This window comes from Lepidothrix coronata, unplaced genomic scaffold, assembly GCF_001604755.1.
Source record: "Lepidothrix coronata isolate B3197 unplaced genomic scaffold, Lepidothrix_coronata-1.0 Scaffold101, whole genome shotgun sequence".
NCBI classification, from domain to species: Eukaryota; Metazoa; Chordata; class Aves; order Passeriformes; family Pipridae; genus Lepidothrix; species Lepidothrix coronata.
This window is the reverse complement of record NW_016690281.1, coordinates 939,959-955,620: the sequence shown is the minus strand read 5'-3', so window position 1 is coordinate 955,620 and position 15,662 is coordinate 939,959. Positions and strand designations below refer to the sequence as shown.

General features: G+C 45.4%; 1 protein-coding gene across 7 annotated transcripts in view; it reads right to left on the bottom strand.

Moving 5' to 3' along the window:
- Positions 1–363: 363 nt before the first annotated feature.
- ARHGAP17 (Rho GTPase activating protein 17) overlaps positions 364–15,662 on the bottom strand; it is a 42,646-nt gene continuing 27,347 nt past the window's right edge. For 3 of the 7 annotated variants that reach the window (XM_017823235.1, XM_017823236.1, XM_017823240.1), the window contains 13 exons: positions 15,594–15,662; positions 15,355–15,436; positions 12,989–13,116; positions 12,490–12,601; positions 11,824–11,905; positions 11,294–11,374; positions 10,515–10,628; positions 10,085–10,176; positions 9,800–9,956; positions 8,318–8,542; positions 6,779–6,942; positions 5,504–6,109; positions 364–1,329 (listed from right to left, as the gene is read on the bottom strand). In XM_017823235.1, the coding sequence (XP_017678724.1) occupies positions 1,199–1,329; positions 5,504–6,109; positions 6,779–6,942; positions 8,318–8,542; positions 9,800–9,956; positions 10,085–10,176; positions 10,515–10,628; positions 11,294–11,374; positions 11,824–11,905; positions 12,490–12,601; positions 12,989–13,116; positions 15,355–15,436; positions 15,594–15,662 (2,043 nt within the window). In that variant the 3' untranslated portion in view covers positions 364–1,198. Of the gene's footprint in view, positions 1,330–2,496; positions 4,515–5,503; positions 6,110–6,778; positions 6,943–8,317; positions 8,543–9,799; positions 9,957–10,084; positions 10,177–10,514; positions 10,629–11,293; positions 11,375–11,823; positions 11,906–12,489; positions 12,602–12,988; positions 13,117–15,354; positions 15,437–15,593 lie in introns of all 7 variants that reach the window. The other 4 variants (XR_001876174.1, XM_017823237.1, XM_017823238.1 and 1 more) reach the window with 4 other exon arrangements.

Here is a 15,662-nt window from a genome sequence, read left to right as displayed (position 1 = left end):
CACCCTGGAGCCTTGTGTAGCTGCAGATAAACTTAATAAAGAGTGAGAGCTGCTCCCTGCCTGCCTCAGTCTGTGGGGATGGGGCTGCCAAGGCCTGGGGCACAGCGCGGCCGCTGCCGGGCCCCTCCGGACCCTCCCGTGCTCCAGGCCCCTCTGGGGCTGGGTTAACGTGCAGCTGGGTGCAGTCTGTTTAACATGAATCTACACATCAAGGAATAAACCCATGTGCATTCCCAGAGTGCTTCCACTGCAGTCCTCAAGGAAAACCAAGCTGAGCAGCCAGTGACTCTGAGCAACAAAGCCCAGGGGATCACTGTGACCTTCAGGGCCCACTGGAAGCAATAAAACTAGAAAAAAGAAGCCTTAAGTTGACAAAAGACAATCTTTAATTTTATACATGTTCACCCAACTGCTGAATCCAAACAGCTGCTTCAAAGTTCTTCCAAAATTCAACCGTTTGCAATAAAAGCACAAACCCCACTTCCACAGTTTCCTCGTGGAACAGTTGCCAGTTGCACATGAGTAAAACCAGGTTAATACAAATAACTATGAAATGAGGGTAACTACTGATCCTAAGTAGCAATGAAATTATTAAAGAGACAGAAAGTTCCTCCTACAGCACGACAGTCCTTCAAGGCACTGGATACATCCACAGTTTGACAGGGTGACTGATAACCAGCAGTCACCACCAGCACTCGGGCAGGGGGTTGGTTCATGGTTTAAGAAGAATGTGCAGCAAATCCCAGAGGGAATGTCCCTTGCGAGGCAGCTCCTGGTACGGGCTAAGAACTACAAATAAAATCTAACCGTGACATTAAAAGGATTATTTCCATAATACATACATGCACTTTAAATAACTAATGTTCTGCTTGCTTATTCTTTTGGAATTTCTGCTAATACCACCTGTATCAGCACTGATTACGCTTCTTAGGAGAGTTCCTGTAGGAATTCATTCCTTCCATCCAAGAGTTTGAAAACCCTTGTCAAGACACAGATCATCAAACTTCTTCTGAGCGGCCGAATCGGAGACTGGCCACAGGTCGGCCTTTCCCACCCAAATGAGTCCGTAAATCACATCTCCACGATGCCCCAGTCCCACCTGCGCACGGTTCTGCCACGTGGTCAGAAGAAGCTTTTCCCTGTTAGGTCTGAGGGTTTTCCCACCAGGAGAGGAGGCCGGGAGGCCGCGGCGCTCCCGTCACAGCGCGGTGCTCTCCGTGTCGGTGTCGAGGTCCAGCAGGAGGTGGTTGTGCAGCTCTCTGCTCGCCGGCTCCGGAGGAAGCTCTGAAGGAGGGTTTGGAAGTGGTTCTGGAATACTGGAATTAGAGTCTGCACAAAAAGGGAACAGCAAGTTTAGCAGCCGGGACAGGGCTGGCTCATTCACTCGGGTACTCCTGGGCATTTCCTTAGACACAGAAGGGAAAGGAAAGATCAACAAAGGCTCTTTAAACAGGGCTGGCAGGTGGGCACAAAAGGTGAGCCAGACTAAACAGCTTGGAGTTGCTTCTCCTACAGACCCTGACTTAGCCCTGTACCCCTCCCCTGTGTGTAACAGGGCACATCGTGGTCTTTGCCACTTCTAAAGTGAGGAGAATTTTGTTCAAGCCCAGGTGTCTAAGAAGGACCCCAAAGTGCTGCATTTCTGGTGACTGACTGCCCCAGTAGCTAGAATTATAATACCAGAAAAATCCCTAAGAGTTCAAAAAAGATAACTGAAAATACTGTCAATGCTTGGGAAAGCTGATTTATAATATGCCACAACATCCCTTACTGCAACCCAGCAGCTGTTCCAAACAGAAAGTAATTTAGATCACTTAAATCAACAAAGAATCCAAATAAAGGCCTTATTTTCAAGCACAGGAACACAGCCTCCCCTGCTCCTCTCAGCCCATCACAGCCTCACACAACCTGCAGGGATCTGTATTCCAGGATACTGTAACACAGCAGCTGGAATTCCATCATGTTCTGGCCTGACACTGATCAGGCAGTTAAGCCATAGAATCCCAGAATAGTTTGGGTTGGAAGTACCTTAAAGCCCATCCAGTCCCACTCCCTGCCATGGGCAGGGACACCTTCCACTAGCCCAGGGTGCTCCCAGTCCCGTCCAACCTGGCCTTGGACACTTCCAGGGCTGGGTTAGCCACAGCTTCTCTTCCAACCCCAACAATTCCGTGGTTCTGTGGCACAGGGAAGGAGCATTTGTGACACCCCAGGGTTCAGTGACATCTGGTACAGAAGGAGCCTCTGCACCAAACACACCCTGTCTAGATCTGTGTACATGAGACAGCACAAGTGACAGTGGGCAGTGAGACACCAAAGCCACACACACTCTGCCTGCAGCACTTTAGTAGGTTTAGTGAGAGCAGCAGCCACACTCAGGCCATGCCTGCCCAGGACACGAGCAAGCAGTTCCTGTGCCAGGGTTAGTACTGGGGTTAGCACACACATGATTATCAGTCAGCAACAGCTCTGGCCAATCAGGTGCCTTTTCCTTACCATTGAACTTGCCAATACAGTTCCTACTGAATGCTGGTCAAACATCTGGATTATTTAATAAAATTCTTGATTAGAATATTCTAAGGCTTATTCCTTTAACACCATAAATAGAATTTGAGGCATTGCTAATGCCCAGGACGTGGACAAAGGAATCAACAGTACACTGAGAACAATTCAGAATTCCTGTTCTGGTATTATTACGAGGTCTGCTGGCAACTTAAATTTTGGCTTCTGTTGTTTCCTCGCTCTTTCAGGTTAAAATTAAAACCAGTGACTGCACACTGTGAATTAGGTGAGTCTATAGGTGCTTATATATGCAGGTGTAAATATTAGAGCACATACTCTTACGTGACAGGCAGTGGTGTTAATTCAGAATATTAATCCTTTACAAACAGATTGGTCTGGAAAAGGTGGATGCTCCTGCACAGTGTCCTGCTGGAGATGAGCCTGAGTATCACTTCAACTCTTCCCGAAGGGGTTTTTAGCAAAACTGACTGTATTTTCTAGGTCCCTTTGCCAGTTTTGGAGAGGATCCTTCCTCAGCAGCTTTCCTTTCCTGGAAACTTCTTTTTGTGTTTACAGTACACAACTTGGCCAATTTGCTATGGTTTGCACTTGAAAGGAGTGATATTAAACTGTGCCCATCACTCCCCCTGGCAGGTGCTTGCCTTGCCCAGTTCCAACTCCCCCACTAATGAAGCAGCCCCTGCACACCAGCTGGCTGGGATTAAGAAATTAAGGATTCCTCCAGTTACCCTGGGGTAAAACAAACCCTCCCTGTTTGTCATCATTAAAGCAATTTTCTCAGAACCAGGAAAACCCCAAAATGAAAACACACACAATCAAACTATGAAACACTTAGACAAAAAGGTTGTCTTTCCTTAAAATTTGACTCTTTGGCACAGCTGCTGTTCTTTACTGCGTGTAGAAGTGCTGTGAAGATCCAGAGCCCAGCCTTACTTCTGAGCTGAGCTTGGGATTCGTAATGTACTTAAATATACTGACAAAAACAACGGAAGTACAATCAGGAAAAGTCAGTTATTTAAGAAGCAAAGCTACTTTTCAGTTGCATAAGCAGCTTGTTTACTGCTAATTTCATCATAGACTAGTTTGGGTTGGAAGTACCTTAAAGCCCATCCAGTCCCACTCCCTGCCATGGGCAGGGACACCTTCCACTAGCCCAGGGTGCTCCTAGTCCTGTCCAACCTGGCCTGGGACATTTCCAGGGCTGGGGCAGCCACAGCTTCTCTGGGCAACCTGTTTCTCCAATTAAAAAAAAAAAACAAACCCAAACTATTTCCAGTGTGACTTCTCAATCCAGCACTGACTCCAGTGTCTTTGCTGTAAACAGCCAAACCTCGAGATGATTCCAAACACAGCCTCGCCTTTCCCAGCCTGCCATGCAGTTGTTTCCTGAGCAGGGCAGCAGCAGCATCCCCAAGGCCTTCCACCTGAGGAAGGTGTGCTTGGGGCTGGGGCTGAGCACGGGTGCTATTAGTGAGGCTGGGGCTGCCACGTGCAAATGCCAACGTGTCACAGTGCAGGTGCTGCCGGGGCTGTTCTGCCACGGGTTTAGTCACAGCAACGTGGATTTTGCCAAATAAATTCCAAGTGGTTAAAAGTAAGTGCAAACCTAAAGTGGGACCTACATTAAAATGTAACCATAATCCACCAAACTGCAGGAAAAACATGGGCTGCAGTGTCTGCCTGCACTGAGGTGAACAAACCTGCTGGGAACGGGGTCACTCGTCGCACCTGACTTGGGAACTGGTTCTGGGGACTTGGCGTGAACTGTTACTTCTTGACAGGTACTCGTGGAGTAACAATGTTCACAGGACTATTAAAATGAAGCAGCAGAGGTCTCACACCCTCTCACAGACAGAATGCTATGTAGGGATGAGATGCACAGAGCACATGTTCCAAAGCGCATGTCCAAACTCAAGCTACAAACAGGAGCAGTTTAGCTGATATTGCACATTTCTGTGAGTACAAACCTTATTCGCAGTAACCATCCCCACCTGTGAAGGCATGGGGGTAAAGCTGTTAGGCAACAGAATTGATACTTTGCATTCCAATACATTAGTCTAGTTCTAGAGAAGCAGTGTCATGGGAAAGTTTTAACCACTATTAATTATAGGTCAATTTAAAAGCATTAGTCTCTACATTCATTATCTCCTCCTTCAGAATTTCCTAGAATAAGCAGCAACTCAGCAGGAGAACATTTCAAAATCAGCTGGTTTTGAATGGCCTCAGCATTACATTAAAAAAAATAAACTTAATTAATTAACTTTATTAACTTAAATTAACATTATCCCTACCAAACTAGCAACTAGAAGCTTCATGAAGTTTTTGTGAGAAGACAACGTTCCTCTTTACTTTACAATTCTTTCAAAATAGAAAGACTGCATTTACAATATGAAGCTCTGTAAGTACTGACCTAAGAAATACAGTTGAGTGTAAGTGAATCTTCAGCTTCTGGATGTTCAACATAAAAGAGCATCAGAAGACTCTGTTCTTCTAAGGTTTTTAAAACATTCTCTGTGTGTTTTGCCTATTAGAACACGTGTCAGTGACCACTTTTGCCCTTTTCTTATCTTAGTATGTGCTGAAATCCACTATCCTTGGCTACATCTTCTCCCTCCTCCAAATATTTGCTTTTTGGCAACAGATGTACAAGCAGAACTGCCTGCCAAGATCTGAGCCTGGAGACAGCCCCAGCGAGCTGCTATCAGTGTTCAGCTTCCAAACACAAAAAATAATAACACAAGCTCATCTCCACTTGCCCCCAAACCTTTCTGCCTCAGGAATGAAACCCTCACTGAGGATCTGCCCCAAACCCTCGTGTGCAGAGCAGCTGGCTGGGCATTTAACTGGAAATGAGCTATTTAGCATTTTAACCATTATTTGTGCTTTTCAGGTTTCCCCCCACATTCATTTCCAGCAACAGACACTACTTTCTTTATTTCCACTCCCTGAGGAGACACTGAACAGGGAAGGATCCACTCACCTGTGACTATTTTGGAAGCTGTTTGTGTGGGATTTGCAACAATCCCATCTCCAGGCAGCTGAGAGGGAGGGTGAGGCGGAGGGGGCACACTGGGTCTGTTCCTGGGTTTGGGCACGGGCCGTGGCCGGGGCAGGGTGCCACTCTGAGGTAAGGAGGGAGCCTGGGAGGGCTCTGGAGTCGCTGGCTGGGGCGATGGGGAGCTGCTGGGGTGCTTCCCCAGCGGGGGGGTGTCGGGCGGGGTCGGGGTCTGTGGCAGGGTGTAACAGGGCTGCTCTGGTCCGTGCTCGCTGCCAGCGCCGGGAGATGCTTGGCTGTTGGCTTTGGGCTGCAGGGGAGGAGTTGCCTGTGTTGGGGGCTGAGGGGGTGGGTGGCTGGGAGCTTGGATTGGGGACAGGCTGCTGGAGTATCTCCGAGGTGCAGAAACCTGGGAGGCGGAGGTCTGGGCTGCTCCTTGGTTTGCATGTTGAGCAGGAGGAGAAGAGCTTCTGGCAGGTGGTTTTGGAGAGACAGAAGGTGGCTGAGCAGCTGGGGAAGAGCTTTGGCTTCCTGGCTGCCCTGGCGGGGGGTTGGCTGGTTTGGGGGGGGCTGGTGCCGGCTTCTTCACAGCTGTGGAGAGAAGAGGGAACACTTCAACATCATGGACTGTGGAACTTCTTACAGGGGCATGTAGGGACAGGACAAGAGGGGATGGCTTCCCACAGCCAGAGGGCAGGGTTATATGGGATACAGGGAAGGAATTCTTCCCTGTGAGGGTGGGAGGCACAGGTTGCCCACAGAAGCTGTGGCTGCTCCATCCCTGGAAGTGTCCAAGGCCAGGCTGGACGGGGCTTGGAGCAACCTGTGATAGTGGAAAGTGTCCCTGCCCATGGCAGGGGGTGGGATGGGATGATCTTTAAGGTCCCTTCCAACCCAAACTATTCTGGGATTCAGTGATCCTAGACCAAGCTCCCAAAGGAAGAAATTAGCAGCACAGAAGGTCTGTAATCATAATACAGTGGTGTATTATCAAGTGCAGTAGGAAACTACAGAAGTGTGCACACATTTACTAATCAACAGCCTTTGAGAGAGTTTGTTAAACAGCACTGGTGACACCCTTATCAGCATTCAAAGAGTGCAGAAGTCACAGAGGCTTTATGGCCAGGCCTCAGTGACACGCCAGCAGATCAACCCGCTGTCTGTAATAAGGGCAGAGATACTAATAATGTTACTTTAGTAGCACTTTTGCAGTACATCAAGAGCTGGCACACAGTGGCTTGAAAGGCAATGAAAACCCACCTCTCCTCAGCGCATGGGGACTGGGCCCTGCCGTGTTCTGGGGCTGGGTCACACAGAGCTGGCTGCTGCTGCTCCCTGCCTGGCCCGGGGCAGTGCCCGCGTGCCCCCCGTTCCTCACCGGGGGAGGAGTGGCTGCAGACGTGCTGTCCTTGGATTTTGAGGTACTGAAAATTAAAAATCCTGCATTAGAAGATGACGATAACGTGCCTTGCCCAGCTCAGCTGCACCTGTTCCGTTTTCATCACAAACTGTGCTACAGGTCAGATATCAGCAGTTTTCATAGAAAGGGTTGTAAAGCATTGGAAGGGGTTGCCCAGGGCAGTGGTGGAGTCCCCATCCCTGGAAGTGTTCAAAAAATGTGTGGATGTAGCTTGAGGACATGGTTTAGTGGTGAACATGGTTGTGGGTGCTGGGTGATGGTTGGACTTGCTGATCGTCACTCATCTCTTTATATTTACAGTCACCTGCAGCAATTTAGTCCTCAAAAGGAGTAACTTTCAGTCACATCTACTGGCACCTTTCAATCCTCATTTCTCCAGATGCTGTTAATAAAGTGAAAGTACTCGAACAGAGTCTGTGCAGATCTTAAGTGCAGTTTTCAGACACTACCCCCGAGGTTTCGTTTTAGCTGCCTCTGCCACAAAAGCTCTGTGGAGGAAGTACTGGTCTGCAGGGGATTTCCACGAGCTGCTTCTGTAAATTTGTCACCTGAGAACAAGCTTTATGCAAAAGTCAGTGCTGCATTCAACTCCACAGTGGGGTTTCACCTCCAGGTGCCGAGGTCAACATCTGGAAGCACCACAGGCTTTACATGTGGTTTGTTGCACTTCTCAGATCACAGAAGTACTGAAAGCAAAGTGCTGCTTTCACCTCCCATGGAAGGAAGGCTCAGGTTACTGCAACTAGCCTTGGAGTCCAGGTATATTCACCCTGGGGACATGACTGCATAGCTTCCACAGTAATTAAATAGCACAAAACCTGGCTACAGTACTTGTCCTAAACAAACTAATATTGAAATATGACAGACTGACTTCCAGTTTTCTAGCAAGGAAGTCTGGTTATCACTAACACTTGCTACAGACAAATAAACAAACAAAACAAGAGACAATATCCAGATAACATGTGTAAGAAACAACAAACAAGACCAACGGGTATTGCCACTGGTAGGTTTTGTTCTTTCAGCAGCAAACTGATATCGCCCTGTGTGCACACCTCTGGAGTATAACCGGGGAAGGTCAATGTGGGAAGCAGAAGTGGAGTCTTTTTTAGTGTATTTCATCACAATTTTTTCCCCCAAGAATTCCATTATCCTAGAAAATGAATTCAGGGCCATTCAGGACTACACACGTTATTTTAAAAGACCAGTTCTGGAAGCATGGCAGGAGAGCTCCTGCACGGTGTTGCTGCCCAGGCCTGAAGGGTTCACCCCTGACAAAGCACAGCCCAGGTGGAAGAGGTTGCAGAGCAGACACAGGGGACACATCCGTTTGCTGCTGGAGCCGCCTGCCAAGCCACTGCAGCAGAAGCTGTGCCTCTTACCTGCCATCCTCAGGGCCTTGAGCTTGGGATTCTGCTGAGGCAGCAGAGAGAGCAAGCCCAGCCCCCCCGGGGGTGCAGTCAGCCCCCGCAGCCGGCGGGTGCTGCTCGGGCCCGGCCGGCTCGGTGGGCGGCAGCGGGGGCTGGAAGGCCGGGGATGTGTGCTTTCTGTTTACAGTGCCACATCTCCGAGGGTTCCCAGGGAAGTCCAGAACCTTCACACCAAAGCTACAGAGAGAAGAGAGAGTGAACACACCACGCAGCCAACACCAGGCACTGCAGCAACAGGACACGGGATGTTACACCCCCCAGACAAACCCCCGTCGCTCAGCATGCAAAGCAGCAACAAGGAAAGCCTTCACTGGCTGCAGAACACCACAATGTTAAAGCTTCCACTGGCTGCAGAACACCAGGAATGTTAAGACATGCAACAGGATTTGGCTTATCCACGCAGAGGGATAAGCTAAATACAAGTGAACAAACTACTCCATTACATTTGAAGACAAACACTGATGACAATGAGGTCAAAGCACTCAGAGTTTCACATGTAAATACAGACATTTCCTTGCACACCAGAGTAGTTCCTCACTGAATGTATTCTGCCACATGAATTTTGTTTCTGTTACCCGCTAAGTTGCAGTACAGATTCAAAAAAAGCTACTGGATGTAGGCTGTGATTTGGGGGTTGGACTGAGATGATCTTTATGGTCCCTTCCAACCCAAATCATTCTACGATTCTATTTGTGTTTCAAGGACAACTACAAATAAATAGACCCCAACTCTAACAGATTTTAGAATACAGTACATTCATTCTAGAATTTAATTTTATTCTTGTTGTGTTAAAGACTGAATCTTGAACTGATTTTCTTCTTCCTCTGTGAGTGCTGACAAATTTGCATGTGGCTGACCATAGCTAACAGGTAACAACTTAACATTTGCATCAACAGCTAAAAACAAAACAGCACATCACTTGAATATTCATGATGAGTGATAATAATGAACGTTACACTACATGTTATATGGGAAACAGCACGTTTTACTGGTATTTTTTAGCATTCTACTGCTTGCTGTGGCAATACTGTACCATCATCAACTCAGAAGTCTTATCATGAAGGCATCAGGTAACACCACCTCAGCTTATGGGCTTTGAAAGAGAAGCCATGGAATATCAGAAGTTAGAGACTGAGAGATGCTACTACAAACACTTCTGTTGCAGTGAATTTTAGACCCCCCAAATCTGTGCTGGGAAAATGGTAACTGGGAGCAGCAATATCTGCTTGGGATTTACCATGCATGGAGTGTAATGGAAGTAACAGTAAGTTACCTTTGAACCATCCTCAGGCTGCAACAACATGAAATAAATCACTATTGTTATCTACAGTATTTCTATTAAATTCCTCTTCTGAGACCAATAAAAGTGTGTCTCATTAAAACCTCCTCAGGAGAGGGCTAATAATTGACACCTAATCTGTGAATAACACCTACCTTTCCTTCTTCAGCAAATCCCCTTCCATCACAGTCATGCTGACAGGCCTCTTCCTTTCCAGTGTCCCACATTCATAGTCATTCCCAGTGTGTGACAAGTGATTGGAATTAACAGCAGGAACTGCCACAAATGCCCCAGACACATTGAAATCTTCATCTAGAGGAGAGACAGACAGAATACATCCTAAGACACGCAGATGCCAAATGGTGCCTCACTGCAAAAGCTACTGGAGGTTTACCTGTGCAGAGTAATATAAAATTCTTTCAACTATGGCAGGAATTTACCTCCAGGGAAGAACCACTCTGCATGCTGAATAATTGGCTCAATAACTGCTACCACATGGACTGAAGTTGCTGCTGCCATTTCAGCAAGGGATCTGCAGAAGAGATTTGGAGAACACTGTATACAGAGTTCTATCACAGTAAGAAAACTAAAAATTCATATTACCTAAATGACAACTTATGCTAAGCATGATGGATTGACTCCTCAGTACCACATAAAGAGCAACTGTGCTGAACTCTGGACTATTCAGTAACATCCACAGCTTTTGAAAACATCCCCAAAGTGCTTCGTGCCTAAAACAGCCTGGGGGGCACAGGCTGAAAGAACACCTGAAATATTTTTTAGGTATGCAGTCTGTTGTTGTAAATAGTCTACAAGATTTAAAACAAAGCTTGATGAAGTTCTGTTGTGCAGCTTTCCTGAAGAACTCACCCTTCATTCTTTGCCCATAACAAGTTGGGGCCCAGGACTATGGCGATGTTGCTGGGAGTCATTTTGTTAACGTCGCTGTTCTGTGCAAGCTTGGCTAAAAATTTGATTAAATACCTACAAAAAGGAAAGAAATCATTAAACAGCAGAAACTAAGAGCATTTCTTGTCGAAAGCAAATAAATAAAAACTCAAGAACTTGTAACAACAGCTCCCAACAACACAGAAGCGAGATGAGCAGCCTTGGGCTTGGCACCTGGCCCTAAGCTTCTGCTCATCAATCATTAAAGTTCAACTGGGTAGCCATGAAAGCAGCTCTCACCTTAGCAAAATGAAGCTAGAGAACTATTATATTTTCTGAGAAAAACATTTAGATTCAGCTAGTTTCATGTCCTGTAATGGAACTTCCAAGCTTCTGGGACTCACTGGAGTTGGTTTTATTCCAATTCATTCCCAAAAGGCAAAACCAAAAGGAAAAATGAGTTGTTTAAGATAAATCCCTGTGATTTCTAAGACTGGCAAATACAAAGAAGAGCACAGCATGACCCTTAAGTATTAGGGTTCCGTGCATCACTATTTCCTGACAGTCAGTAGTGAATTAACCTGACTGAAAAGTTTATCATCACCTCTCCATACAGACCGCTGGATAAATAAGATGTATTTTTATAAGTCTCACTGAATCTGGCCATGAAAAACACCCCTAGATCTGAGTTTTGGTTAATCAGCTTTGAGAAGCAGTAACTCAGCATCAAAGCAGCTGAGCTAACAGATGTTCACACATACCTGAAGTTAACACGATAATGCTCAGGTAACCTGTTACAAATTCTCCATAACTCTTGGAGCTTCTTATCCTGGTCCTGAATACTGAAAGGAAAATAAACTCCATTATATATTATTTTCAGATCAGCAATTTCTTGTTTCTGGAGTGACAAAGAGATGATGGTGTAACCCTCCATTTATGCCAAATAAATGCACTGTTTTGGACTCAGTAAGCTCAGTAACCTGCCAGTCAGATCCCTGAATTACCTCTACCTGCAACAAAATTAAACTGTTTGGGCATCAATAGTGTGGACCCAGCAGTCTGAAGCAGCCCTTATGGTTAAACAAAAAGTAGATATTTCACCACATTTTGTATAATTAGGATTACGAACCATAAAATTTAAAATAATTCGTTACACAAAACACCTGTTAAAGTAGAAATAGGAAAAGCAACTGTGTGAGCTTGGTTGTTTCTTTTGGATTCATCTATGAAGAACCAAATTTGATAAAATATGCAGCATGTTTTCCTCTCCAGCTATTTTTAGCATGCTCACCTTGCAGCCTGTGTCCATTCCTCATACAAGCTGTAGGTCATCAGAGGTTCTGGCAGCTCCCGCAAATAGGATTTCAAGGCACCTGCAATGCAGACAGGAACAGGTTGGCTCCTCAGCCACTGCCTTCAGACCTCAGTTCAAACTCTGCCCTCAGATCTGCAGTTTTATCTATGCAATAGGTCCCAAGTAGCAGGGAAACAGTGGGAAGACCCAACACTTCCACAGTGTAGCTGCTCAAATCCCAACACAAAAGGTCTGTCAGTAATTACTGTAATTTAACAGAAACGTGTGTTCTAAAACTCTGAATCACCTCATCAGAGCAAAGAACTTTTGAAGACCTTCTCAAAGGTGTACACATGGCTCTAATCTCCCTTGATCACATTAACACTCTTGTCATGAGAGGAAGTGTGACCCTTGGGTTATGCCGATCACCTGAATTTTACACGCTGCTGTCACACAGACAGGATACCCCAGTGTGCTGAGCGTGAGCACCCTACATTTATCTGTGTCAAACTGTGCAACAAAGGGAACTTTCAATTTATTTTCCCTCCTATTTTATCTGCAGAGACTGACATCTCACACTGCAGCAGGTCAGCAATTAAATTAACCGCGCAAAGCTGTGTTGTATCAGTTTCCAGCTGGTTTTGACTCGGACATTCACAACACCTGCAACAGCGTGGGGGTCGGAGTAGAACTCGTCCAGCTGGGAAGTTGAACAGTCCAGGGCAGCTTTCAGCTTTTTTAACTTGGAGGCTCCAGCAGCAATTCTGAATAAGCCCTGCATCATAAAAATAACATTAACTGACTGGTAACAACACATTGGCACAAGCACAGAACAGCAGAAGTTTTGTAACAGCCTCTTTCAGAACATTTCAGGTTCGGTGTCTTCACCTGACGGTGTTACAGCCCTAATGTGTCATGTTACTGTAACCTGACCATGTTTTAGTTCCCTCTCACCCTTGGCCCATCCCTGATTTTCACTGTATGTGAATTCATCTCAAAGATACTTCAACCAGTGCTCAAGGTTATTCTGTTCAAAACATTTATCATTTACATTAATGAACAAATTACTTCAGCTACGTATTAACAAGCACAGACATCAGTCCAGGAGCCCGACTGGACTCTTTTTCCCATCCTTCCTGGTATGCCACCTGGAATTACCCACCTCCTCTCTCATCCCCGTTTCCAGAAGCATCATCACACAGGCTTCAATAGGGACTGCGATTTCCCGCCCGCTGCGCTTGAGATGCTCTTCTAATGGAGTTCCAAAAGCTGGTTTTTCAGTCCATTTGTCTAGTTGGAGAGTATCAAAACACTGAGCAGAATATCTACCAAACCCTTAAATTACAGCCCAGGCAAGAAGAGAAGAAAGCCTCTAGTACAGCAGAGAAAATTCAGACTAGAGCAGGAGTTTTACAGCCCTTGATTGGTAAAGTCCCTTGTATCATGAGGAAAGGGAAAATGAAGCTGCTGGTGGTCAAGAAAAAAATACTTCTGCATCTTTCTGGGTGGAATATCACATACAAATCCTGTGTATAACTGGAATTATAAATAAAGCTCAACACAAGTGCCAGCACACAGCTGCACGTTCCAGTTGCATTGATTTGGCTTCAAACTGGAAGAATCTGAGAAAAATTTTGTCCAGATTGCATGACCTGGGCTGATTTTCATTTTAACTGTATAAAAGGTGAATAAAAACTGAGCTGTTAATACAGAGTTTATTCCTGAAATGTGATTCCTGAAATCAGCAACTTATAATGAATATTAACAGCCCCAGTGTCTCACATCAGAACCACCATGGTGACAGCCCAGCATTGTAATGCACAAATTTTCAATTCAATTCCTTACTTGTTGTTTAACTCAAATTGATATAAGTTTCTCCAAGTTTATTCTTTCCTACAATTTACTTTTTCACCCATTTCTACTGTTTTAACTGAAAAAAATGCAGATGTAAAAGGTTATTGTTAGTACATATGCGTTATTTCTTTTATGTGGAAAAAAGGCCAAGAAAGACAAAAACTTCAGAGGACTTGAAAGAGTGCTCTGAAGATACAAAGTGTTTCTGCAAAAGATTTAATTCACCCTTTTTCTTTATAAAACCACATCACCCACTTCCCTCCTAAGGCTTCAGTCCCTCTCATTCATTAACACGCCATGAGATGCACATGGCATTTCCCAAGTGCTGCAAGTTACAGCAAAAATTAGGAAAAGAGACCTCAGTACTTGTTCAAAGTCACAGTAAGTCTCAGCCCCCAACCCTGGAAGTGTCCAAAGCCAGGTTGGACAGGACTTGGAGCAACCCGGGATAGTGGAAGGTGTTCCTGCCCATGGCAGGGGGTGGAACGAGATGAGTTTAAGGTCCCTTCCAACCCCAAACATCCCAGGATTCTGTGATTCCAATTTCCACTGCAGCTAGAAACACAACTGAGGTAATTCCCTACCCTGGCTGCTGGAGCACTCTCCCACCATGGCCCCCAGCCCACCTTCCAGGGAGGCCAGTCTGTTCTGAAGCACTTTTTCCTCAGCTGCTTTGTACAAACTTCTCATACAACAACAACAACAAAGTTAAAGCAGTGATGAAGAGCCTTTTGTACAGCCCTTCTGCAGCCCTGCTGCTGTACAAACATCACCTGCTTGCATTCCCTCGTCTCCAAACTGACAGGGTACAGATATTCTGTACCACCTTCCAGCATGATGCTCTTATTTATTTATGTATTAAATGGTTCAGCTTTTACAACCTGCCTGTGACCCACAACTGAAGATACTGAGCCTTGCTCAGATCAGATTATATTTTTCTTGGACTTTGTTCACCTGTTTCTCCAAGGCACTTAGAAAATTCAGGGCCAGCCCAGTCAGTTTTTAGGAGAGCAGTTTCCAAAACACATGGTGCATCTTCATCCCAAATCCTCAGTGATACACCTTAAGCTCTTCCTGACAGCAGGAAGCTTTGCAGCAGTTCCATTTCCTCTTAGGGAAGAAGTGAAGCTGTATAATATCCTTTTTTAAACTGCTGATAATCAGCACAAGAACCTAAACCCTCCATTTTCCAGCATAAAGTGCATGCCAGGAAAGAGGATTGCACAAAATGAGGGAAAAAAAAAAAAAAAAACAAGCTCCTTAAATACATGGAGTTTTCCTGATAATCCCTGGTAATCATTCAAGAACCAAGGACCCCTAATATGTTCCTAAATCACAATGACACTTTCATTGGCCTAAAAAGCCAGGTATGAATCAGCAAAAGGGCACATGATAACAAGGAAGAAGTGTAAGCAAATAGAAAAATCCTTCCTTTACCCTCCTATCAGAGGTATCAGAGAGATCCTTCATATTTTATTAGTGTGTTAAATATGGTTGGAGAACTCCAGAGAACACGAAGATGGAATTATGCTTGGGAATGTAAAATTGTTAAGTAGATCAAAATGGCCTTATTAAATCAGTGTGCATGCAAGAGAATCAAGATAAAGGAGGAGAATATTGTGCATAGGTGGCACAGGCAAGGAGAAGCATCAGCCAGAGCACAGGTTACTTTACCTTGATGGGCTTGAATTTCGGGGAGGACCTTTTCTATGACTGCTAATGCTTTTCTATGGTAATCTGCTTGTGCTTCTAATAACTGAGAACAGAAGCCACATTTTAAAAACAAAAAGAGCATTAGCTTCTGATGAGCACATAAGACAAGACTAGAAGGTTTAGCACTCAAAATGTCATCTTTGAGAACTGAGTGTCTGTGCACAGATGTGCTGAGTCAGAGTCATACTGAAAATACTCACCATAACAAAACATCGAGCATATTCCCCTTCTTTGGACACAAAGCTGTACATGTCTGCTGCAAGCTGATC